The following is a 27,973-nucleotide window of genomic DNA, read 5'->3' on the forward strand; positions in this document are numbered from 1 at the left end:
CACATACATGAAATATGGACGTCTGAATGAGGCTTTTGTTTCCTGTACTTGTATATTATCTGTATGTTGCATGTACAGATCCCTGGAATTAATGTTGCTTTAAAAAAAAAAATAATTAAAAATATTGTTTTTTTATTTTAAAAGCTGCTTGTGTCCATTTTGAGACTTGGACACTGATGGATTACAGAGCTGCAGGTGTCATGTAGGTATTGTCTGGTAACGTGTGCTGCACAGATGGGCACAGGATGATGTAAGGGAGGCCTGGACTATGGAGAGTACTCATTATCTGCTGCACTCTCCTGGGGGCAGAGGAGGCGAGGTGGGGGGATAGCAGCCCTCCTCTCCCCTCAGTGTTCCCTCCTCATTCGCATTCTCACTGACGTGGCACACAAATATACACATTCTCCCTCTACTTCCTTGTGTGATTGCTTTCTTTTCTCTCTCAGGCTCACAGCTGATTCCTAAAATGTGGCTGCCATTGCTGCTGCTCGGCCTCGTCCAGCCATTGCTGGGCTACCAGATTGATTGGGACAAGTTAAAGAATATGGCAAGGGCAAAAGTAGAGGTGGGTAATGTCCGAGCTGATGGGCTGCAGACATGGCAGAACATGTGCTAAATGCTTGTATCAGCTTTAGAAACTCAGTCTAAAATCAATGGGATCAGCAGGGATTAATGGCGGAACGGATGCACCTTTTTAACCCTTCTCCTACTAAAGAGGGCTTTAGCGTAACATCTGGCAGAGTCCACAGAGCGCTGATCTCTAACATTTCTTTCTTCGCAGTCATGTGGTGGATGACAGCTGAACAGACTTAAAGAGGTAAGACAGAACGCGTCATCACTTTCTTACTACTTGTGACACTATTGAGCTTTAATATTAATCTGACTGCCGACCTGAAGGTACTTGATGTGGCATAAGGGCAAAACATCCCAGCTGTTACATATGGCGACTGCCATGATGGTTTTCAATCATCTCAATCAATTTACTCACAATGAATAAATGCGGTTATTCAGGAGAGATTTTTAAAAAACCAAAGTATTGGAAGGAAAAATGAGGCGTACAATAATCACCTTTTTGATGCAATCTTTCCCCATTCATTTCCATGGTTGAAAATCACTGAAAGAATTGACATGCAGCAGATTTGAAAAAAATAAAAAAAAATCTTTGCTGGTTCAATTCTGTAAGGAAAAAATATGCAGCATGTGCCTAAGATTTCAGAAGTATCATTCACTTTACTGGTTCTGTAACAAAACATAGCATGTGAACAAGCCCTTAGGAACTTATGCATTCCTGAAACATAGATGTCTTTTTTCCCCTGTACATGAAAAATAAAGATGGCATGTGTCTTTTTTACCACCTGTTTTTTCCTCAAATTCAAAAAAACTTTTAAAAAACCTCCCTCTACTTTCTCCTACCAGCAGTCAGGGTAAAATGGGCAGCACTAGTATGCAACAAGTGTCTGTGTGCTGTCCAAGTTTTCCATGGACCCATAACATATGTGATTTTGATCTGTAACTGATAAAAAAAATTGGACATGTCTATGCTTTAATTTTGCAGACAAAAAGATAAATTGACATTTTAACAGCCACAGACTCTAATGGTTACATGGTTTCTTAGCAAAAAGTACGGATATTACACATATCTGAGATGTGACACCTGAATGAGATCTTTACCCACAGGAATATTCCTGTCTATTGTGGACCAATATAAATTGGCTAAGTCTGGGGTTCTTATAACAGTGCAGATAAGAATGATTTCTCAGTTAGAAGAAATACTTCAGATCGTATAGATTTATGCTGAACAGTTGTTTAAAGCAAAGAATTTTTACATCTGACTGACATTCTAATAGTCTCTGGTACTGGCATAAAGCCATATACTATGTATTTGGTAATATGCCAGTACCAGGGTCTAGGTGTATGGTGATATGCCAGTACCAGGGTCTAGGCGTATGGTGATATGCCAGTACCAGGGGCTAGGCGTATCACCCACCAGGCGGACGCGCTTCCACACAACTCCACCAGAGCTGCCCTATGGGAACTCGGCTCTTTCTCCTCTCCTCTACCTCTTTGGCACAAGTGAGGTTTTGATAAAGACCCGCTGGGGTCGAAACGTTACCCGAATTGAATAGTCCGCCACCCATTTACCTCCTAAAAAAGCACCTGGTGATGTTTATTGTATATGTTAATAAAGAAACTACACAGTTTGCTGAACTTTCAACCAATTGAGTGCGGCTGATTTTTCCTATACTTGGACTACCAGGGGCTAGGCGTATGGTGATATGCCAGTACCAGGGTATAGGCGTATGGTGATATGCCAGTACCAGGGGCTAGGCGTATGGTGATATGCCAGTACCTGGGGCTAGGCGTATGGTGATATGCCACTACCAGGGTACAGGCATATGGTGATATGTCAGTACCAGGGGCTAGGCGTATGGTGATATGTCAGTACCAGGGTATAGGCATATGGTGATATGCCAGTACCAGGGGCAAGAAGTTTGGTGATATGCCAGTACCAGGGTCTAGGTGTATGGTGATATGCCAGTACCAGGGGCTAGGCGTATGGTGATATGCCAGTACCAGGGGCTAGGCGTATGGTGATATGTCAGTACCAGGGGCTAGGCGTATGGTGATATGTCAGTACCAGGGGCTAGGCGTATGGTGATATGCCACTACCAGGGGCTAGGCGTATGGTGATATGCCAGTACCAGGGTATAGGCGTATGGTGATATGCCAGTACCAGGGTATAGGCGTATGGTGATATGTCAGTACCTGGGGCTAGGCGTATGGTGATATGCCACTACCAGGGTACAGGCATATGGTGATATGTCAGTACCAGGGGCTAGGCGTATGGTGATATGCCACTACCAGGGTATAGGCATATGGTGATATGCCAGTACCAGGGTATAGGCGTATGGTGATATGCCAGTACCAGGGTATAGGCGTATGGTGATATGCCAGTACCAGGGTATAGGCGTATGGTGATATGTCAGTACCAGGGTCTAGGCGTATGGTGATATGCCACTACCAGGGTATAGGCGTATGGTGATATATCAGTACCAGGGTATAGGCATATGGTGATATGCCAGTACCAGGGGCTAGGCGTATGGTGATATGTCAGTACCAGGGTATAGGCATATGGTGATATGTCAGTACCAGGGTATAGGCGTATGGTGATATATCAGTACCAGGGTATAGGCATATGGTGATATGCCAGTACCAGGGGCTAGGCGTATGGTGATATGTCAGTACCAGGGTATAGGCATATGGTGATATGTCAGTACCAGGGTATAGGCATATGGTGATATGTCAGTACCAGGGTATAGGCATATGGTGATATGCCAGTACCAGGGGCTAGGCGTATGGTGATATGTCAGTACCAGGGTATAGGCATATGGTGATATGCCAGTACCAGGGTATAGGCATATGGTGATATGCCAGTACCAGGGGCTAGGCGTATGGTGATATGTCAGTACCAGGGTATAGGCATATGGTGATATGCCAGTACCAGGGGCAAGAAGTTTGGTGATATGCCAGTACCAGGGGCTAGGCGTATGGTGATATGCCAGTACCAGGGGCTAGGCGTATGGTGATATGCCAGTACCAGGGGCTAGGCGTATGGTGATATGCCAGTACCAGGGGCTAGGCGTATGGTGATATGTCAGTACCAGGGGCTAGGCGTATGGTGATATGCCAGTACCAGGGTCTAGGCGTATGGTGATATGCCAGTACCAGGGGCTAGGCGTATGGTGATATGCCAGTACCAGGGGCTAGGCGTATGGTGATATGTCAGTACCAGGGGCTAGGCCTATGGTGATATGCCACTACCAGGGGCTAGGCGTATGGTGATATGCCAGTACCAGGGTATAGGCATATGGTGATATGCCAGTACCAGGGTATAGGCGTATGGTGATATGTCAGTACCTGGGGCTAGGCGTATGGTGATATGCCACTACCAGGGTACAGGCATATGGTGATATGTCAGTACCAGGGGCTAGGCGTATGGTGATATGCCAGTACCAGGGTATAGGCGTATGGTGATATGCCAGTACCAGGGTATAGGCGTATGGTGATATGCCAGTACCAGGGTATAGGCGTATGGTGATATGTCAGTACCAGGGTATAGGCGTATGGTGATATGCCAGTACCAGGGTATAGGCGTATGGTGATATGTCAGTACCAGGGTATAGGCATATGGTGATATGCCAGTACCAGGGTATAGGCGTATGGTGATATGCCAGTACCAAGGGCTAGACGTATGGTGATATGCCAGTACCAAGGGCTAGGCGTATGGTGATATGCCAGTACCAGGGGCTAGGCGTATGTGATATGCCAGTACCAGGGGCTAAGTGTATGGTGATATGCCAGTACCAGGGGCTAGGCGTATGGTGATATGCCACTACCAGGGGGGCTAGGCGTATGGCGATATGCCACAACCAGGTCTAGGTATCTGGTTATATGCCAGTACTAGGGTCTAGTTGTATGGCTTTATGCTAGTACCAGGGTCTAGTTGTATGGCTTTATGCCAGTACCAGGGTCTAGGTATATATACTGTATATTTTTTTATAAACTAATTTATTAATTAAGAACAGCATACAGTTACAACATTTCTAAATACAACCAAAGAGGTAGTTTTCATTATAGAAGTACAGACAAGGTTTCAAAAATATCAAGATAATATGCTAATGTCAAATCACATATCATAATACTAGGTACACGTGTTTTATGCCACTACCAGGGTCTAGGTATATGTCATTATGCCAGTACCAGAGCAGATGGCTAGAACACTGGTGGCAAGTGATGTACGTGTAATAAGCCAGGCAGCATCAAGAACATGACACCTTTCTCCAGCTACACCACTCAACTATCACACGTAGATTACTTCTTAGTGATATTTAAAATAAAAGGTAAACATTGATGACCTCAAGTGTCCTCTAAAGTGGCTTGTTTAAGGATTATTTAGGAGGAAGAACTTGACATTTCAAGATCTGCAGATGCAAAAAAAAGAAAAGGTGAAACTAAAATTTGCAATGCTGGAGTTTTAGGCTATGTTCACACAGAATTTTTTTAAGCATTCAAATACAAAAAGCTTTCCAATCAGGAACCCGTTAAGCAAACTCATCTTTTAAGGAGTTTTTCTTTTCCTGAAGCAGTTTTGAAGAGTTTGGGAAGATTTTTTTCCATTCTTTGCAGCCTTTTTACTTGACATTGCCTAGTTTTCATTCTGGATCCATTCTACAGAAGTGACACGCACTTTTTTTTTTTTTTTTTCACCAAGCATTTATGAAACCCTCTTCCGCCAAATTTTTTAAGCAGGAACAGCTGGAATTTTTTCTTTTACCCAAGAGTCTTTGGTGTCTTTTTTCAGTTGATTCCTTGCCATTTTTCCAACTGTAGTACCCACTATTGTTTTCTTGGAGGGTTTTCATGACATGCTTTTTACTGTAATTTTGCAGTCTTTTTCCCACTTCATTAAAAAATGAAGAAACAGCTAGCAAAAACTATGGCAAAATGCTCCAAACAGCTTCCATTTGTCTTCAGAGATTTGCCATGGTCTGGTATTGTAAATTACAGATCATATTTCAAGGAGAAACCACCAGAAGAATGGATATATAATTCACTGCTTGGCATTGTTAGAAATATGAAAACATCAAGTGGTTAAAAGACGTTCATAAGCCAGCACAAATGCACAGCAAGTCGTTCTTCGTTAGAATTACTTGCGTTCATACTTTTGAGCGTTTTCTGATGTATATTCCTACTGAAAACCTCAGGAAAAAAACATTATGTGCATATACCCAAGGACTCATCCTGAGCAGCACAGTGGATTTTCTATTTAATGAACATAGCCTTATGGGCCATTTAGACAAACTGACTGGCTGCACTAAATGGCCACTGATCGGCGGTCATTAATAGTCTGGTAACACAGACAGACCGCACTTGACATTGCATAATAGTTAATTCAACTGCACTTAGATGGTCGATGTTCTCAGCAGTGGAAATCTGGATTACACAGGACAACAGGCTGCAGGGAATGATGATCTTTTGTGAAAACCAACGTGCATTTTGCCATTCATCAGGGAAGGCAGCCTGTTTAAACTGCAAGATCTTCAGGAAATTTCAGGACCTTTCCCATGAACGCTTCTGCCCAACAACCTTGCAGTGTAAAAGCACTTAAAGTCCATTTTCCCCATAAATCAGCTATCAGGCATTCTTCTTTTGTCAATTCTAAGGGTATGTGCACACACTGCAGATTTGCCTGTGGATCCGCAGCGGATTGGACGCTGCGGATTCGCAGCAGTTTTCCATCCGGTGTACAGTACCATGTAAACCTATGAAAAACTAAATCCACAGTGCCCATGCTGCGGAAAATACAGTGCGTAAACGCTGCGGTTTATATTACGCAGCATGTCAATTCTTTGTGCAGATTCCGCAGCGTTTTACACCTGCTCCTCAATAGGAATCCGCAGGTGTTAAGACGCAGGTGAAATCTGCACAAAAAAATGCTGGAAATCCGCAGTTAAAACGTAGTGTTTTACCTGCGGATTTTTCAAAAACTGAGCGGAAAAATCCACACAGAAATCCGCAACATGGGCACATAGCCTAAGTATCTGGATCTCTATTCTCCATATTTCTAGAATGCTGGATGACAAACACGTCTGCATTTATAATTTTCCAGGAGAGAGCAGGCAGCGTTCACACACTGTTGAATCTACCATATTATTTGCTGCATAACTAAGGAGATATGCTGTCCAGAAATCTAGAAATGTGTGACGACTCCTGAGAAACTTTGATGATACTGTCCTCCAGTTTTCCTAGAAAGAGCTAGAACCAAGAAGATGATTTTCACCAACATGCAGATGTTGGCAAATGTCAATCAGTATATTTAGGTTAAAGATTTTTTTTTAATTATTAAATGTGTATATGTGCATGTAATGTAGTGTAAGTGTATTAATATACTCACCTTATCATTGCTCTGTCCGGTGTCCTGCACCGTTCTTGTCCTTTTCTCCGATGTCAGCACTTTCCCAACACTCTGGGTCACACTGCGCTCTGCGTGATCCACAATTGGCATTTACAATGTAATCCTAAGGTGTGTCAGAACTAGGCTACATAGGCTTACATTATAAGAAAGACATTAGGGTCATGCATAGAGTGTAGAGGGGGCCGGCTGGTTGCACTTGCGGTGTGGTCACTCAGAGAAGAACAGTGTTAAACACTGGAGAGAGAGGTGGTAGGCGAGTATATGAATACACTCACATGTACACACTTAATGAATATAAAACTTAGTAAGAATTCTTTAAAATAATGTCTGTTTTTGGAAGGAAAGTTAGTTCTACAAAGCTCAGCTAAATCGTGGCTTGATTTTCTGTGTAAGGCTGGTTTCACACTAGCGTTCGGAAGGGCTGTCTTCCTCCATGAAGCCCCACCCACTGCCACGCCTCTTCCTTCAGCTCCGCCTACATCTGCATGCATCCTGCATACCCTATCTTTAACATTGGGTACACAGGCCATGCGGATGTATGCAGATGCCTCCACATGCGTCGTTTTGAAGCTGCGCTGACCGCAACAAAATGCAACATGTTGCATCCCTGCCGAACGCTAGTGTGAAACCAGCCTTAGGCCGGTTTCACACGTCCAGATAATTCTGGTACCGGAGAAATCGGTACCGGAGTTATCCCTGTCCATGTGCTCACGTGGCACATCCGTGTGGCACACGTGCGGCAGCCATGTGCCGGCCGAGGACCACACGGACCGTGCAGGAGAGACAGCGCTACAATAAGCGCTGTCCCCCCCACGTGTGGTGCTGAAGGCAGCATTCATCTCTTCTCCCCTGCAGGAGAGAAGAGATGAAAGATCAAGTTTTTGTTCTTTTTTGTTAAAAATAAAGTTTGCAGGTGACCTCCCGCCTCCCATCCCCCGTGCGCCGCCCGGCCCTTTGCAGGGAAATACTCACCCAGCTCCCGCGATGTCTCCAATCTCCTCTCAGCGCTGGCAGCCTGTCCTGTGAGAGCGGTCATGTGGGACCGCTCATTACAGTGGTGAATATGCGCATATTCATCACTCTAATGAGCGGGCCCACCTGCGGGCGGTACGTGCACACGGAGGAGAGTGCACACTGTTCTCCGTGTGCATGTGTGCAGGACGTATTGCTGTACGTGCTGCCAGAGAAAAACGGACATGTCTCCGTGTTTTCAACACGGACACGGTCCGTGAAAACACGGAGACATGTGCATAGACCCATTCATTTGAATGGGTCTACGTGTGTCAGTGTCTCCGGTACGTGAGAAAACAGTCACTACACGTACCGGAGATACTGAAAGAGGCCTTACATAGAAGATATTAGCATATGGGAGTTGTTGGGACATTCATGATGAGGACTACCTATGACAAGGAGGAAGCTCTGCAGCCACCCATGGCTAACAAAAACTACAATAAGGTCTATGGGATGACAGATTAGATTGCTTTTATTTTTTTACTCTAATGAGCTACTAATTGGTCTAAAGGAAAAAGTACTCTAGGCACCTAAACCATGAACAGCGGTAGTCATTTATTTTATATTTGGCTGGGATTGTCAGGTCTCAGGCGCTGCTTCTGTTGGTGAAACATGTAAAATGTGTATGCAGGTTTAAAAAAAAAAAAAATCAAATTGATTCTTAGCCTAAAAGAACTGCCTCTCTCCAGCACGAAATGGGGATTTTATCGAGCATTAGGTTGTAATAATGCATTGCAAATAAAAGAGAAAATAGGTAAGCCTCGTACAATCCATTGCACAATGTATGTGCAGCGCCCCAGAGTCCTGGTCGTTGCAGTACTGATGCTCCGCCGCTAAGGGGGGCTATGGTACGTCTGATGGCACTGAAGGAGTTCACCTGACCAGGTATCACAGACACCAATACACTTCACAGTCTGGCCTCCAGGGGGAGCTAAGGGTACTATGTATTAGGCCACTCCTCACAATCTGGTAAAACTGGGGGTTGGATAGGAAGTTAGAGAGAAGCTGACTGGGAATCGAACAGGCAACATCCTGTGGCAGAGGGTGTTGTGGGGAGAGACTCAGGGGGGTCCCTGTCAGGGGTGGGATCCTGGCAGAGACCTAGCGAACTGAGAGAATGTTACAGGACCGCGCCTGCACCTGATAGCGGCGGTGCCCTAAGAAAGGACAAGAAGCGAGGTTTATTGTGCTGAGTGAGAAACGAGATCAACGCAACAAGGAGAAATACCAGTAGGAGTCGTGCTGTAAGAAGAGGCAACATCCTACTGAGGCGCGTAGCCGGTGGCCGGAACGCCGAGGAAGTATTAGGCTCCAAGCAATACTTCAAACCTACGGCAGGACAGTCAGCTTTAGGCGGGCTGTCTCACACAAATCACCTACGAAGACACAGGGGGCAACAACAGGAGAAGGGCGACACTAGGGACCAGGAAGAGCTCCGAGCCTACCCGTCATACGGGTGCGTCCTAGCCATATCATCTGGGGGACGAAGAAGAACATCAGAATCGAGTTGTGAGGGAACACGAGAAACAGACACAACAGTTGTGGGGACTATCCCGTAAGCACAGCAGGGGAGGACCACAACACACAAGCGCTAGAAGGTAGGCACAGATTTCCACCTGCAAAGGGAACTCTGGAGGTGCCATCGGACCGGCCGGACTTGCGCAGCCTGGTTAACCGTATTCCGGACTGAGGATCCTGAAGCCTTCAGTAAAGAGGTAAAGAGACTGCAACCTAGTGTCCTCGTTATTTACTGTGAGCAGCACTGCACCACACTACCACCACCATCCACACCTTTCATTGGGCGCCCCTCAGCAGGGTCACGGACCGGGTCTAGCCACCGTGACAACCCCAGAGCAGAGACTCAGAGGCCCGGTACCGGGTACCCCTCGGCCCTGCGGCAGTGGGGGCGCTACAACTTGGCGTCACGAACAGGATCTACTTAAGCCTGAAGAATCAGGTCATGTGTGCCTTGGAACTGTGATTTGTTGTGCTTGGACTGTGACTTATTGCAAGGACTGTGTATCGCCACCTGCCGCCAAAAGTTCCCGCCAAAACCCGTCGCCATTGCAGCGCCACAGGGAGCGCAGAGGAAGAAGAAGGGCGTGCCATGGGAGGAGACTACCAAAGCGGCGCCAGAAGTAGCGACCGCCCCCTCCGACTTCTGCTGCGAGATGACGACCTGCCCAGCAGCAGAGGAGAACCGCCCCCTGATTTGCAACGGCGGGAACGAGGTGAAGAGGGACCTCGACCTTGGAGAAATGGCGGAGCCAGGTGCATGCGTTGCCGCCGAATGCCGGACAGCGATGACGATCAGCAAGTGCCCGAGCGGCGGCAAAGTGATCCCGGCTTGCCCTCACCCACCAGAGGCGGACTCGCGTCCACCGCTGCTGGAGGATCTGAACTCCTTGGAGCCGCCGGCGGAGGAGCCGAGCCTACCTATCCCAACCACGGAGCCATGGAGGGCGGAACCACATCAAGAGGCCACCTCGGAGGAACCGCAGTCCAGGCTGCGGCCGATTCCAGTGTCCTTGTCAGCGGAACGGATCGACATCGGTGGAATCGTATCAGGCGCAGGTATGGAAGACGCACCTGCTCCCCTGACCGATCCTGCTCCCCTGACCGATCCCGCTCCCGCCCCTCACCCCAACAATGACCGTTTCCTCTCGGCGGGGCTGGTGGTGCTCACCCCCGACGCGATGGGGAAGCTGGTACCTCCACTACCGACCACGATGGGGGAGCCCATAAATGTGAGCCCAGAAGGGGTGATCCTCCAGTGGGACACCCCCTGGACCGGGCCAGATGGAATTCGGGAGGAAGGCCTCACCCTTGCTGTGCTCACTTGGGAACAATATAAACAATGTCTGATCCTACATTGGAAAAACCGAAAGGAGACCGAACAGACTGATCCGCTAACAGTACTACACCCAAAGCCTGCGCACGGCAGGAAAGACGAGGTAAAGCGGGGAACTGTGCTGGCCTTTCACCCAAAGCGGGGTTGGGGCTCCATACAGGAACGGGACTACCGACTGATGTCTTCGTTACTAGTCATGATGTGAAGACTCCTTTCCGCAACCGATATGGTGACCCACTATTGCAAAGGGGGGACCAGGTGACCTACACCCGCCACCGGAGTGCACAAGGATGGTGCGCTCGGAACGTCCGACGATGTGGGCCTGAGGGGGCGTCACCTGTTGCCTTGACCATGACCGAGCCAGACTTGACAGATCTTGTTACTATCGCCACTGTACGCCTTGTTGCGGCTACCGAGCTTGCAGCCAGGGTTAGCCTTCGAATCCAGACACCGGGTGATCTGACTGCACCCGAGAGACCAACCACTGACACTACATCAGCCGCAGATCTGGGGCCGAAGCCTGAACGGTCAAGAGGTGTCCACTATCGGCTGATGTCTGGTAACTTACTATGAAACTCTAGATGCCTTATAGAATGTAAATAGTTAACGGTTTGTCCTCTTGCTGCTATGACCCAATCAGGGTAACTCTTAAAGGGATCCCTTTGTTTACCCGGGATCCCTTCTTCTGCTTTTTGTTTTTGTTTCCTGTTTTATCATTGTTGAAAGAACTGCTGGATCATGAACACTGCATGATTACAAACTCCTTGTAAATAGTTTGCACCTTCTTAAAGGTGCCCTCTACTGGTTTTATAAAAGAAAGGACTCTTTGCGAAGAAACTGTTCCTGGAAGCAGTACTGGAGTCCTTGCTGCACACGGACTTGCAGCTTGAGAAGTTGCACTACCTCATAGAGATTTGGTCCCCTCTTAAAGGGAACGTTCACCCATAGCACTTAAAGTATAATGATGCCTTAAGAGAAATAGTGATAAAGCTTACATGTAAAGTTGTATGTAGTCAGACAGTTGATAGTAATAAATGTTTAATGATGTTGCTAGAAGAATGAGGACAGGAAGTGAACCCAGATGGGGTTAATCGGTGAGTCCTCCTAGGAGCCATACAGAGATGGCTCGGTGATTCTGAACTGAGAGATGGATGATACGTTCTATACTGTGTATAGTAGCAGAAAGGCAGTAGGCCCGGGCGGAAAGGGGCGGTCCTGCAACAGAACGAGAGGCAGTAGGCCTGGGGCAGATAGACAGGCGGTCCTGCAGCTGTAAAGATGGAAAATGAAGGAAAAGTTGATTAGCCTTATAGTGTTTTATAAGAAGGTCTTTAGGGGATTCAGCGTGTACGTCCTTAAAGGCAATGTTAAATTATTGTTCAGAAATTTGCACTAAGTAGAATACCCGGTCGGGTAAGAGAAGTTATTTATAGTATGTTATTTAAAATATTTAACCATGTTTGTAACGTTCAAGTGTCCTCACCTCCCATAAAGGGAAGCTCTGTTCAAACTTACTTATTGTTATTGCATTTCAAAATTGTACGTCTTTTTGCTGACATGTATTGTTGTTTTCTTCCCAGTCCAGGAGTACTGGATTTAACCGGGGGGGAGTGCAGCGCCCCAGAGTCCTGGTCGTTGCAGTACTGATGCTCCGCCGCTAAGGGGGGCTATGGTACGTCTGATGGCACTGAAGGAGTTCACCTGACCAGGTATCACAGACACCAATACACTTCACAGTCTGGCCTCCAGGGGGAGCTAAGGGTACTATGTATTAGGCCACTCCTCACAATCTGGTAAAACTGGGGGTTGGATAGGAAGTTAGAGAGAAGCTGACTGGGAATCGAAAAGGGAACATCCTGTGGCAGAGGGTGTTGTGGGGAGAGACTCAGGGGGGTCCCTGTCAGGGGTGGGATCCTGGCAGAGACCTAGCGAACTGAGAGAATGTTACGGGACCGCGCCTGCACCTGATAGCGGCGGTGCCCTAAGAAAGGACAAGAAGCGAGGTTTATTGTGCTGAGTGAGAAACGAGATCAACGCAACAAGGAGAAATACCAGTAGGAGTCGTGCTGTAAGAAGAGGCAACATCCTACTGAGGCGCGTAGCCGGTGGCCGGAACGCCGAGGAAGTATTAGGCTCCAAGCAATACTTCAAACCTACGGCAGGACAGTCAGCTTTAGGCGGGCTGTCTCACACAAATCACCTACGAAGACACAGGGGGCAACAACAGGAGAAGGGCGACACTAGGGACCAGGAAGAGCTCCGAGCCTACCCGTCATACGGGTGCGTCCTAGCCATATCATCTGGGGGACGAAGAAGAACATCAGAATCGAGTTGTGAGGGAACACGAGAAACAGACACAACAGTTGTGGGGACTATCCCGTAAGCACAGCAGGGGAGGACCACAACACACAAGCGCTAGAAGGTAGGCACAGATTTCCACCTGCAAAGGGAACTCTGGAGGTGCCATCGGACCGGCCGGACTTGCGCAGCCTGGTTAACCGTATTCCGGACTGAGGATCCTGAAGCCTTCAGTAAAGAGGTAAAGAGACTGCAACCTAGTGTCCTCGTTATTTACTGTGACCAGCACTGCACCGCACTACCACCACCATCCACACCTTTCATTGGGCGCCCCTCAGCAGGGTCACGGACCGGGTCTAGCCACCGTGACAACCCCAGAGCAGAGACTCAGAGGCCTCGGCCCTGCGGCAGTGGGGGCGCTACATATGCAGCAAGACTTGTATGGGGGCCCACCGGAGGATTCTACTGTTCTCCTGTGGGCCAGTCCAAGAGTGGGCCACCACTCTCCTATATGAGCAGTACTTGGCACAATATACGTGAATCATTATGTACAGGTCCAGGCAGCATCTTATTCATTTATCAATCTCCCCAGCTCATTGTTTTATACATTTTTGATTGAGGATAATGTCACATTTCCTAGTAGCTGAGAAGTGGGGCCCTGGAGTTGGTTACTGGTGGGACCCTGGCACCCAAGTCCGACACTATGCAGCTAGAAAGCGACTGGCACACACTCAATATAAGCGTACATTTCTCCCTCACAGGCCAAATGTGTGTTGTCTTGATTGAGATGGGACTACGGCTTCAGATTTTACATTTACTGGGCTTATGTAAAGCATCGGTGTTGGTTTTAGGTAATAATTTACAAACAATGGTGCAGGGAAAGCTGTGCGCATAAACAGATGCAAAGTAATGTAAGATCTGTAGGATAGAGTCAGGAGATTCTATCTTCGTGGCTAAATATATTGTAGATTTATGATGAAGAACACGGAACGAGCAGTCTCAGATTCTAAAATAATCGATTAAAGATATAAAAGGCCATTTGTCAAGCTACATTCTCCGAGAACAAATTCTGCTCTGATTCAGCTACAGTAATGTTCCATTAAATGGACATTCGCAAATGCCAAACGCTATAAAATATTCAGGATTTCCTTTATTTCACATCAGTTGCTTGAAAGAAAGAGGAACAGAAGATAAAAAATGTAAGATACAGAATATGAAATTAAATTATATATTGCATAATAAATAAAGACATGTAAAACAAAATTTAATATATGTGTGATGGACAAATGCATCTTATAAAGCATGAATCAAGGAATGATTAGGAAATCTCTAACAATGTACAATGATGTACAATAACAAATTGTATTGTGGTACCGTGTTAGCAAGCTTTCAGAGCACAGTGGCTCCTTCTTCAGGCAAGATCACAAAAAAAGGAGCCACTGTGCTCTGAAAGCTTGCAAACATATTATTTTCTGGTTAGCCAATAAAGGTATCACTCCTAGAATACTTCTGTCATCATTGGGCAGAAAAGTATTCACATCGAACAATGTACAATAAAATTCCAAGAAAGGGAATTGGTCACAGGTTTCTGCTACCTAATCTGAGAGCAGCATGATATTGGAATCAGGGTCTCTATCTCAACATCACTTCATGGGCTACTTGCTGTAATGTTTAATAAAATCACTGTTTTATCAGCAAGAGATTATCACTAGATGACTATTAAACCTGTCGCTAATTAGTCCAACCTCGCGACCACCACTGCAGGGTTATACATTCAGATAACTGCTAGGTCTGCTGCAGCCAAGTCAGTGATTTCAATAAAACTGCAGCAAGCAGCCCAGTAAGTGGCGCATCGCTGGAATCACCGTTTCTGCCTTGTATTATGCTGCTCTCAGATGAATTAGCAAAAAAACTGGCGACGGGTTCCCTTTAAGTTCTCTTTTGTGACAATTTCTGTGTAGGACAGCCGGTTTGCTAGAAATCGGTTTTCAAACAGTTTTCCCCCGTTTAGTTATATTTACAGAAAAACACAAACCTTTTTGATAACCTCCTCATTTGTAATGTTTGGGGCTTCAGTTTGCTTTTGGCAAGTTCCTTTTCGGTTTTCTGCTTTTGATGCCATTAATAACTAGTAAAATGCCGAACAGCAATTCATCTATTGTCCCGCTGTTACTCAAGCTTGAAGCCCAGAAACTTCTGTGATCAGAGACTTGGCTTTTCTTGTGATACAGTTGTGTCCTGAATATTACTAACTAGGAGGAGTTGGGAAACCTGCCGCACCGCACCGCACCGCACGGCTCTATGAAGAGGACCTTTCACCACATTTTACATGTTCAACCGGACACGCAATGTCATTTGGGCTGCAGGAGGGAAAAACAAGTTTGTGTTTGTTTTTTATTTCTCCTCTCCATTATGGAAATATTAGCGATCAAAGTATTTGGCACCAGAGTTAGCTTTAGTAAGTCAAAGTGGGTGTTATCAGGTAGCAACTCATACAGGGAGAAGTACAAGCCCCCAGTGATAACACCCACTTTGACAACCAGTTAACTCATTAGATTCCAAATACTTTGATTGCCAAAATCTCCACAATGGAGGCAAAAAAAAAAAAAAAAACAACGTTTAAGGGTACTTTCACATTTGCGTTTCCCTGATCTGCGGACGGCTGCGGACTTCTTCCGTGAAGCCCCGCCCTCGGCCGCACCTCCACCGCTAGCTCCGCCTACTTCTGCATGCAGCCCGCATGCGGCCTGCGTACCTATCTTTAACATTAGGTACGCAGGTCGTGCGGCTGTATGCGGAGGCTGGCGCATGCGTCGTTTTGACGCTGCGGATAAAAAAAAAATATGCTACAGGCTGCGTCCTACGCTGGTCGCCGCAGCGTCAAAACGACGCATGCGGCAGCCTCCGCATACAGCCGCACGACCTGCGTACCTAATGTTAAAGATAGGTACGCAGGCCGCATGCAGAAGTAGGCGGAGCTAGCAGCGGAGGTGCGGCCAAGGGCGGGGCTTCACGGAGGAAGTCCGCAGATCAGGGAAACACAAATGTGAAAGTACCCTAAGGGTATGTGCACACGCTGCGGATTTTGCTGCGGATCCGCAGCGGTTTCCCATGCATTTACAGTACCATGTAAAGCTATGGGAAATGAAATCCGCAGTGCACATGCTGCGGAAAAAAACACGCGGAAACGCAGCGGTTTATTTTCTGCAGCATGTAAATTCTTTGTGCGGAATCCGCAGCGGTTTTTCACCTGCTCCAATAGAAATAGAAAACTGCAGGTGAAAAACCGCGATAAATCCGCAGCGGTTTTGCACTGCGGATTTAGCAAAACCGCTGTGGAAAATTCCGCAATGGAATCCGCAGCGTGTGCACATGGCCTTAGTCTGCTATGTGTCAAGATCAACATGAAAAATTTGGTGAAAGGTCTTAGGGTATGTGTACACGCTGCGGATTCCATTGTGGAATTTTCCGCAGCGGATTTTCAAAATCCGCAGTGAAAAACCGATGCGGTTTTTACTGCGGATTTATCGCGGTTTCTTTTGCGGTTTCCTCTGCGGGTTTTCACCTGCAGATTTCTATTGGAGCAGGTGCAAACCCGCAGCGGAATCCACACAAAGAATTGACATGCTGCGGAATATAAACCGCTGCATTTCTGCGCGTTTTTTTCCGCAGCATGTGCACTGCGGATTTGGTTTCCCAATTTGGTTTCATGGGAAACCGCTGCGGATCCGCAGCTGCGGAAACGCTGCGAATCCGCAGCAAAATCCGCAGCATGTGCACATACCCTTATGAGGAATTAGGATGGATACAGGTAATTACTAATTAGCAATTACCTGCCTGTAAGTTTTTAGCCCATAATAAAAATAGTCCCAGATAACTAATTTAATGGTCTGCCACTGTTTTGTTCAAATGGTCTAAAACTAAGCCAGGAGGGCGGTATAAAGTAAGACAAAAAAAAAGGTCTAAAAAAAAATACACCAGATCTGCAGTCCTGCATGGGTAACAATACATTTGGTGCATTTTAAGAGTGAGTGTTTTACACGACAGATCGCGCCAAATGGTCTGGGCTAGATTGATCATTCAGTGCGCCTAGGCTACCACAGTTATCGGCTAAGCTAAGTCATCTGAATTTAGAATGGAAAGGTTTTTTCATGTGTTCATATTTGCCATGTGTATTACAACCCTATGAAAGTGTGAAAACTGATCATAGTAATAAAAATTCCTTTTTGTTACAGGTGAAGGCCTTTGTCACAGAGGACATCCCTCTTTAGTATCCTTTGTAAAATCTGGTAGACTTGACATTAATAAACTTGATTCTTATATAGGTTTTCTTGTATGTACAGTGATTTGGGCTGCAGTCCTGGGGTCCCAATAACTTACCTTGCAGTTAGGTATGATTCTCTTAGCCTGTAGAACATTTGTGTGCCATCAGTATATTCGGTCAGTACTTAGGTATCCATGGTTACGACCATTAGCAACTAGCTGTCACTATATCAGTGGTAGTAACCATGGATACTTATGGTACTGCAATGCCTGCACATGAGGAAAGACATAGCTAATCAGGAAAACTATACCTTTCTAATTGGAGATATTAGCTATTATGATGACTAGCACTACACCTACTATATATTGACATAGGATCTTGGATATGGGAATACCCTCTTTGAGATATTTTCACAAGGTTTGATGATCAGACTTGGCCATTCAAGTCTCAAGAGGCCCATAAAAACCCCCCAGATCTATAGCCCTGAGGTCATCGAGGGGGTGGGGGAGGTTGTGGAAAGAATGCAAAATGGAGGAAATATAAGAAAACTGTTCGTTTTTTTATTCCTGTGGAAACTGATGTGTGAATGCAGCCTTAAAGGAGTATTACCAATTCCAAGATCCTATCCCAATATACAGTATGTTTAATAACACTATTAGCATATACCTCCTTTTAGTTAGAAGAACTATACTACATTTCTATGTTACCCAATGTGCAGGGCATTGCAGTAGCTTAGGTATTCATAGTTATGACTCATAGGTACAGTTAGCGGTTAGTGATCGTAACCATGGATATCTAAGCTACTGCAATACACTGCACATGGGGTAAACGACAGTTAATCAGAAGAACAAAACTTTATTTCTAATTGGAGGTATTTGCTAAGATTATTATTACACCTACTACATATTGGGATAGGATTACCCCTTTAAATCAGTACATTTAAACACAATATATAAGCAGACACCTAAAGCCAAAATTAATAAGCTTCCATTCAGGACCTTGACATCTCTCGCCCAGCCACAACCTTGAGATGAAACATTTACCTGGTGCAGATCCCGAACTAGTTCTACTTTCCAACAGATATGAAGAAATAGATGTAAGTGACATGTGCTAGAAATATATGCACATAACAGTTATTTATTTTTATTGAAAGCTGTTTTGGCTATTCTGACTGACCACTTTCAGATGGATCTAACAGGGGGGGCATTTTTTAATCCCTAAAATGGGCAGAATATCCTGACTTCCCCTGGATGATGTGGACCACGGTTACATCTCCACTGGCTCCTTGTCACTAACTCTGGTTCTAATGGAACAGCGTACATGTATAGCTTCTATAATATGGATACAAAACCGCCAGTATTTCGACCATATGAAAGTGGTCTTAAAGTGCCCAGGCTTGGCTCCCGTGGTCTCATGGACATGTGACTGAAACAGGATATATAAAGTCAGTCTGTGCACATCTGATCAGGCCGTATGGACATACTGTACAGACCAAAAGTTTGGACACACCTTCTCATTTAAAGGAAAGGTGCCGCATTTTATTTTTTGTATTAAAAATGATTGTTTATATAAACAATTATTTTTAATACAAATTTACATTTTTTTAACGGTAACATTTTTTCTATTAATTTTTTTTCAGCCACTGGGCGCCGCCATTTTGCTTTGCGGGAGTGTAAGTGTAGTTGCACGACACTTACACTCTGCAAATACGGCAGCCCTGGACATAGAGATCTGCAGTCGGCGTCCGACCGTATAGTTTACATTGTGCTGCTCCCTGCTGTGATCTGGCCACGCCCCCTGAGCCGTCCACATCACAGCAGAGGCAGGAGATCGGCGCCATCTTCCTGGGGCTCACAGTGCATCTGTGAGCTCCAGTTTCCCAGTATAATAGCAGGAGCCCTGCAGTTATAGGACGAGGAGAAGGAGGGAGAAAGGACTCAGCAGGGAGCCATGAAGTAAGTATCAGTGGGGAGGGGGAGAGGGAATCTAATCCTATCCTTTGTGGTGCTGACTCTGAGCAGTGTATCTCCTCCCATGTGTGTTACTGTGCTGACTGTGTATCTAATCCTCTCTTGTGTGATACTTTGCTGAGCTGTGTATCTAATCCTATACTGTGTGATACTTTGCTGAGCTGTGTATCTACTCTTCTCCTGTGTGATACAGTCTGCTGAGCCATGCATCTAATCTTATCCTGTGTGTTACTGTGCTAAGCCGTGTATCTAATCCTCTCCTGTGTGATACTGACTGAGCTGTATCTAATCCTCTCCTGTGATACTGACTGCTGAGCTGTGTATCTAATCCTCTCCTATGCACTCCTCTCCCCCGTTATGTGTGATCTATATGGCGTCGTTATGTGAGAAGTATATGGCGGTATTATGTGAGAACACTGGTGGTATTATGTGAGATCTATATAGCGGTATTATGTGTGAAGTATGTGGCGGTATTATGTGTGCTCTATATGGCGTTATGTGTGCTATGTATGGCGGTATTATGTGTGCTCTGTATGGTGGTATGTGTGATCTATATGGCGGTATTATGTGTGCTCTATATGACGGTATTATGTGAGATCTATGTTGGTTTTATGTGAGAACACTATGATGTCGTTATTTGCGATCTATATGATATTATGTGAGAACTATAGGACAGTATTGTGTGCTCTATATGGCGGTATTATGAGTGATCTATATGGCGATATGTGTGATCTATATGGCGGTATTATGTGAGATCTATATGTCAGTATTATGTGATAACACTATGGCGTCGTTATTTGCAATCTATATGATGGTATTATGTGAGAACTATAGGACAGTATTATGTGTGATCTGTATGGCGTTATGTATGTGAGAACACTATGGCAGTATTATCTTCATAAAGGGGACCCATTCTAGGGTGGTTCTCGCTGAGCACCTGCACACGGGTCTGGGGTAATAGAGGAGGCAGCATGACCTCCAGTTAGGTGCAGTCAGGGGAAGGCTGGTGAGGCAGCTGAAGAGAGGCGTCTCATGTTTATCGTTACTATATGGCTACATTTCCTTCCCAGCGTCACCCCGTACTTCGCCTGTCGCCTCGCTTTCACACATCGCCAGGACAGGATGGAGAAGACAGGATCTGAGGAGGGGAATGGGGTCTGCATGCAAAGTCTGGATCAGAACAGGCCATCAATCCGCAGAAATGTTTCCTGGATTTCTGTGGAGCAGACGGTCCATCCATGTGTATAAAAGACAGCGCTCTATGTACAATCCCTGGCTGCTCCGTGCACTGAACATGGTGCCCTCCATACACCAGCACACTGCTCTCCTGAAATACTCTGTGCTGCTGTCACCCTGCTCCCTCCACCACATATCTCCCAGAATCCTTGCTGCCTGCCATCCTCGGTGACTGTCTACTTGTCAGTATAACTCTGCAGTCACCAATAAAATGGCTGCTCACTGGGTTCCTGAATCTCATCCTCTCTTATCCCTTAGCAAACACCCAGATTGGGAGGAGAGGAGTGACATCACACACGTCAGCAGACTCCGCCCATAATTACTGCAGTTGTACACTAGGTTTTTGTCAAATTTCATTAGCTGCTCCCCCTAGTGTTTAAAAGTGGAAATGCCAAACCTTTTAAAGTTATTTTTCATATTTTACTAAATTATAAACAAATGATAATATTTTTTAAAGAAAATTTAAACATTAATTCTTTACATTTTTTCAATCGCTGGAAAAATAATTTTTTTGATGGCACCTTCCCTTTAAAGATTTTTCTGTATTTTCATGATTATGAAAATTGTACATTCACACTGAAGGCATCAAAACTATGAATTCACACATGTGGAATTATATACTCAACAAAAAAGTGTGAAACAACTGAAATTATGTCTTATAGTCTAGGTTCTTCAAAGTAGCCACCTTTTGCTTTGATGACTGCTTTGCACACTCTTGATGAGCTTCAAGAGGAGTTCCCAGAGATGCTTAGCACTTGTTGGCCCTTTTGCAAAGGGCAAAAGGTGGCTACTTTAAAGAACCTAGAATATAAGACATAACAAAAAAGTGTGAAACAACTGAAATTAAGTATATAATTCCACATGTGTTAATTCATAGTTTTGATGCCTTCAGTGTGAATGTACAATTTTCATAGTCATGAAAATACAGAAAAATCTTTAAATGAGAAGAGGTGTCCAAACTTTTGGTCTGTACTGTATGAAATGCTTCCAAATACCACTGGCCACAACCGTATTGGTCACTGGCCATTGGTGCAGCCAGTGATTTGCTTAAGTCATATGTCTGTTCCTACCAAAAGGATAACAGTCTCCTAGGATTAGTCTGACTCATGACAACAAGTAGTTCACTCCAATGCAGAACATTCTAAGTGGAATTCCCTTGGGTAATAATAATAATAATCTTTATTTATATAGCGCCAACATATTCCGCAGCGCTTTACAGTTTAACAGTTTCAAACAACAATCATAGGTAACAATGTTAGCAATACAATAATAAAGCAAAATAAGAGGACCCTGCTCGTGAGAGCTTACAATCTACAATGAGATGGGGGAGATACAAAGTACAGGTGTGTATTTACAATGATGGTCCAACCATCTTCAGGGGGTGGGGGATAGATGGAGATAGTGAATGGACTACACACACAAACATAAAATGACTGATTAGTTAATGTGATAGGCAGCTCTGAACAAATGTGTTTTGAGCGAGCGCCTAAAACTATGCAAGTTGTGGATGGTCCTAATATCTTGGGGTAGAGCATTCCAGAGGATTGGCGCAGCACGGGAGAAGTCTTGGAGTCGGGAGTAGGAGGTACGGATTAGTGCAGAGGTTAGTCGAAGGCCATTTGCAGAGCGCAGAGGTCGGTTAGGCCGATAGACCGAAATGAGGGAGATGTAAGGGGGTGCCGCACTGTGGAGAGCTTTGTGGGTGAGAACAAGAACTTTGAATTGTATCCTGTAATGAATGGGCAGCCAGTGTTATGACTGGCGAAGAGCGGATGCATCTGAGTAACGATTAGCCAGATGGACGACCCTGGCTGCTGCATTAAGGATGGACTGGAGAGGGGAAAGTCGAGTAAGGGGGAGGCCAATTAATAGAGCATTGCAGTAGTCCAGGCGGGAGTGGATCAGGGCGACAGTGAGGGTTTTTGATGTCTCCATGGTAAGAAAAGGGCAGATTCTAGAGATGTTCTTTAGGTGTAAGCGGCACGAGCGGGCAAGAGATTGTATATGGGATGTGAAGGAGAGATCGGAGTCAAACAAAACACCCAGACAGCGTGCCTGCTGCCGGGGTGTTATTATGGTGCCATCCACGGAGAGGGAAATGTCAGATTTAGGGAGGTTTGTAGATGGCGGGAGCAGAAGTTGTTCAGTTTTGGAGAGGTTGAGTTTCAGATAGAGCGCGGACATGATGTTGGAGACTGCGGACAGTCAGTCAGTGGCGTTCTGTAGTACAGCGGGGTTAAGGTCAGGGGATGATGTGTATAGTTGTGTGTCATCAGCATAAAGATGGTACTGAAAGCCAAATCTGCTGATGGTCTGTCCAATTGGGGCTGTGTAGAGGGAGAAGAGAAGGGGGCCAAGGACTGAGCCCTGGGGTACCCCGACAGTGAGAGGAAGAGGAGATGAAGTGGAACCAGAGAACAGAACACTGAAGGAGCGGTCAGAAAGATAGGAGGAGAACCAGGAGAGAGCAGTGTCCTTAATGCCTAGTGACTGGAGCCTAGAGAGTAGGAGAGGGTGGTCAACAGTGTCAAAAGCTGCAGAAAGGTCGAGAAGAATGAGCAGAGAGTGGTCACCATTACATTTTGCTGTCAGAAGGTCATTGGTCACCTTGATGAGTGCAGTTTCTGTCGAAGGTAGGGGGCGGAAACCGGACTGTGAAGGGTCTAGGAGGGAATGAGTGGAGAGGTAACGGGTAAGGCGGGAGTAGATCAGGCGCTCCAAGAGTTTAGAGATGAAGGGGAGATTGGAGACCGGTCTGTAGTTGTTTGTGCAAAATAGGAAAAATGTATTATTGCCTTGTGGCAAATGATGTGATGTGCACCCTCTAGACACTTAGAGGGAACAGATTTGGAGAAAGGAAAATGTATTTATCTTCGTTGTGTGACATTTTAGGTAAAAATAATGGACTAACAAAAGTGAACCAAGAGATGGCCTAAACATCAACTAGCAAGATATGGCAAATCAGGCACACACACACCACAGTGATCAACTTCGTCCAGGCAGCCAGAGAATACATTACGTTTATGCAATCTATTTACACATTACAGTGTGTGCAGAATTATTAGGCAAGTTGTATTTTAGACGATTATTTTTATTATTGATCAACCCATATGATATGTTCTCAATCAACCCAAAAGACTCACAAATATCAAAGCTTAATATTTTTGGAAGTTGGAGTGGGTTTTTTTTAGATTTGGCTATCTTAGGAGGATATCTGTTTGTGCAGGTAACTATTACTGTGCAGTAATATTCCTTATATTAGGCAACTTAATAAAAACCAAATCTATTCCCATCTCACTTGTTTATTTTCACCAGGTAAACCAATATAAATGCAAAAAAATTTAGAAATAAATATTTCTGACATGCAAAAACAAAACTCCAAAAACTTTGTGACCAATATAGCCACCTTTCTTTATGATGACACTCAACAGCCTTCCATCCATAGATTATGTAAGTTGCTTGATCCGTTTACGATCAACATCGCATGCTGCAGCCACCACAGCCTCCCAGACACTGTTCCAAGAGGTGTACTGTTTTCCCTCCCTGTAGATCTCACATTTTATGAGGGATCACAGGTTCTCTATGGGGTTCAGATCAGGTGAACAAGGGGGCCATGTCATTTTTTCTTCTTTGAGACTTTTCCTGGCCCACCATGCTGTGGAGTAGTTGGAGGCATGTGATGGAGCATTGTCCTGCATGAAAATCATGTTTTTCTTGAACGATACCGACTTCTTCCTGTACCACTGCTTGAAGAAGTTGTCTTCCAGAAACTGGCAGTAGGTCTGGGAGTTGATCTTTGATGATACAAGCCCATACCAGTACCCCACCTCGCTGGCATCTGAGTCAGAGTTGAGCCCTCTGCCCTTTACTGATCCAGCCTCTGACCCATCCATCTGGCCCATCAAGAGTCACTCAATTCATCAGTCCATAAAACCTTTGAAAAGTCAGTTTTAAAGGGAACCTGTCACCTGAATTTGGCGGGACCAGTTTTGGGTCATATGGGCGGGGTTTTCGGGTGTTTGATTCACCCTTTCCTTACCCGCTGGCTGCATGCTGGGCGCAATATTGAAGTTCATTCTCTGTCCTCCGGAGTACACGCCAGTGCAAGGCAGCTCTTTCCCAGTTTACTTAACGACCCTCAATATGCATTACAACGGTGGCTGCTAAGGGGCCTTCTTCCCTCACCGCTGCTTTAAAACAACTATCGGGAAAAAAAGTGAACACCACCACCGCACAGGCAAAATTCCCATGGATAACAGCTATACATGACAGCCGACACCCTGCGGTATCAGCCGGTTTTGGAACAGATGGGAGCCGATTAACCCTTTAAATATCGCTGTCACGGGTATCCAAGTAGTTAAAAGGGGGTTAAAAGAACCCCACTGGACAGGTTCAACAAACCGCGATTGTAGTGGATGCCAATTATTGTCATGGTACCCTGAAGCCATCTAATAACCCCTTGATACGACGAACTGTGCAAAAATAAAAACAAGATCTATTCTTGTATTGCTGTCTATTTGTTCATTCTGCCTCCCAAAAATCTGAAGGCTGCTCGGTTCACATGCACTCTGCGCTCTCTTTTGAGTACTTTCATCAGGGTTTCCATGTAAATCCCCAAAAATGAGATTCATACAAAGCCCCCGATGGAACCACACACTTATTAGGCAGATTGTGTCACTTTGGACTCAGTCTGGTCACTGTGATAGTGGTGTCATATTATTTTAGGTGTCTTTTTAGCGCACAACTGTGGATGACCACAGTTTTGTGCACCGAAGCAGACGCCAAAAATTAGTGTCTTGGTCTGCCTCATTATAGTGACTGGTTCAGTCTGAATCGCATTGATGTGGAATTTACACTGAAACTCAGATGTAAGGGCTCAGTGTAGAATACAAGAATGTGATCCAGCCTTATATTGGAAGCAATCAAAAATTTATTATATATCCCAATATGTTAATCAACAAAAACCCCAACCTTATCCCACACAAAACCAACCCCCTCTTAGGTGCGTTAGCTGGATCTTAAGTGCCATTAAAATTAACAAGTGTTTTAAGATGTTAAAGGAAGCAATCAGTGGGTGCTCAGATCATTACTTTTAGATGCAGACGCAAGCTATATCATATAGCTACAATCTGCCTAATATACATTGCAGCAATGCATCCAGAAGAGTCTGATTTAATAAGATATAAAATTAATTAAACCAGTTAGTAAAAGAAGGGGGAAAAAAAGCAGTAAGAAGCAATCAAAACAAGGTATATATTCCAAAACTAGATGAATAAAAAGACCAGCTCACCACACCAAAAAAAGAAAAAGAATAAAAAAAAACCTCAATTAATGGTAATATTATTATATATTTATATATAGCACCATTAATTCCATGGTGGTGTACATGAGTAATATAAAAAAGCAAAGTTATAGGTCTTGGAAAATAGGGACACAAACCAAAGTTTTTCTTACAAAATTCAGATTTTTTTTTCCGTTTTTTTATTGGCTTAAAAAATAAGTTAAATTATACATGTTTGGCATCTCTTATCGTACGGACATTGTCACGTTTCAAGGTCATTTTCACAGCTCAATTCGCACCTTAAAAATAACACTCCAAAAGCAATGGTGGAAGTGTGGTGTATTTTCCTCATGCCATTTTCCCTGAATCTATATGGAAAAATTAGTGGTGTCATTTAAAACTAAAACATGTCCCACAAAGAAAACCAGATCTCAAATATTTCTCAGTTAAAGAATAAAAAAAATTAATGGCGAAGTGAAAAAGGGAAACAAAAAAAACAAAAATTGAAATTGGTTGTGGAGGGATTGGGTTAATATAACCTTATAAAGCAGGAGGAGCTGAAAAGACATATATAGGTGTTTGATCTGCAGGTAGCTGAATATCTGAGGCATTTCCAACGAGATAACTTTTTTTTTTTTTTTTTTAATGAATTTCTGTGATTACACTTCAACATCTAGTAACACATTAACTTCTACCCTTGTCGCTTGTGAATTTTCACATTGCCATTTTACCACCTTGTAACTGGTTCTTAACACATTCTGGGGCGTTTCTAACACTAATAAATTAACATGGAGTCTAAATACTGAATTGTATGGGCTTCTGCAATCCACATCGCCAGAGTAACATTGGAATATTAGGGGTTAAGCATGCCTTTCGCATTATCTGCAGATGTGACATATTGTAAACATCTTTAGAGACTTTTTCCAGTTCAAGGTCCCATGGGTGGAATTTAATTTCAGTGATAGATGTAATTTTGCTTGTGCAAAAAAAAAATTGTGTGTAAATTGCCACCCTTGGTTATATGTTCCACTTAGAGCCTTTATATCATGTTCAACTCAAATGCATTTAGTCCAAGGTCACAAAACAAATTGCGGTATTTATCATCTATTACAGAGAATTGGACTAAGCAACATGAGAAGAAAGGAAATTAACCAACTACTGAAGGATCTGGGATTTTACAAGAAGGAAAGCCCAGATTCCCCAGTCCCCCAAGAATTCCAAACCGCACCTGCAAGACAAAAGACACTGGATGATGTAGAAGAGAAACCTGTGGGGGATACGAAGGAGGAGTTGTAGTAGCGTTACTTAGTACTTATCTGCCATAGGTCTGTCAAGAAAATACATCACAGAAAATTGCATCATAGGAGTTAAATCGAAGCAAAATGGGAATAGAAATGCTACACAAAACACTAGTGATTCTAAAGGAGCACAACACTAAACTACTGCACTTACTAAACAACCCAACTAGTTGTCTTCTCATATTTCAAGACCAAAATGCAAATGGTCCAGCAGTTTTTCCTTAATACTGCAAGCAGCAATAGGTGCTGAGACTCCCCTCTCTACATCTTGCACAGCACTTGGCATAACATTGCAGTTCTGGCATCATTCCTTTTAGACAGGGGAGGTAGCCCCATTTACTATGTCTAAGGTAGGGTTGGCATGGCAGACTGGTACTAAAGTCATAAAAAAGGGAATACGAGTCAGACTAGAAATGTGTTGGTGGTCTTTAGCATCTCGAAGACATATCTTGATTGTTGAATGTACTAGTAGAGTTTACAAGTGCTGTCTTTGCGTAAGCTGTAGAATAGATGAGATTTCGGGATAGGCTTATAGTTACAGGGATGCAGCAAGGTGGAAGGTAGTTCGTTATGAAGGATCAGTTTAGTTAATGTTTTTTTGATCAAATTGCTCTCGGACATCATCTGATCGCCCTTTGTCTTCTTGGACATGAATGACGTTCTCAGCTACAAAGTTTCCTGGTTGGGAGCAGATGTAAACCGTCCCTGATGATGTTTGGTGATCAGATTATTACACTTCAGGAGAGTAAAGGCTTTCATAATAAAAAAAATATTAAAATAAATGATTT

The 27,973-nt window shown here is 44.6% G+C and overlaps 1 protein-coding gene across 1 annotated transcript; it reads left to right on the plus strand.

Moving 5' to 3' along the window:
- The first annotated feature begins 374 nt into the window (after positions 1 to 374).
- On the plus strand, positions 375 to 27,967 carry SELENOM (selenoprotein M). Its single transcript, XM_077297383.1, has 5 exons — positions 375 to 565; positions 782 to 817; positions 17,372 to 17,406; positions 18,418 to 18,496; positions 27,001 to 27,967. The coding sequence occupies exons 1-5, from the start codon at positions 467 to 469 to the stop codon at positions 27,181 to 27,183; spliced, it is 432 nt and encodes a 143-aa protein (XP_077153498.1). The 5' UTR covers positions 375 to 466; the 3' UTR covers positions 27,184 to 27,967.
- Positions 27,968 to 27,973: the final 6 nt, after the last annotated feature.

The sequence above is a fragment of the Ranitomeya variabilis genome, chromosome 1 (genome assembly GCF_051348905.1).
Source record: "Ranitomeya variabilis isolate aRanVar5 chromosome 1, aRanVar5.hap1, whole genome shotgun sequence".
Classification (NCBI taxonomy): domain Eukaryota; kingdom Metazoa; phylum Chordata; class Amphibia; order Anura; family Dendrobatidae; genus Ranitomeya; species Ranitomeya variabilis.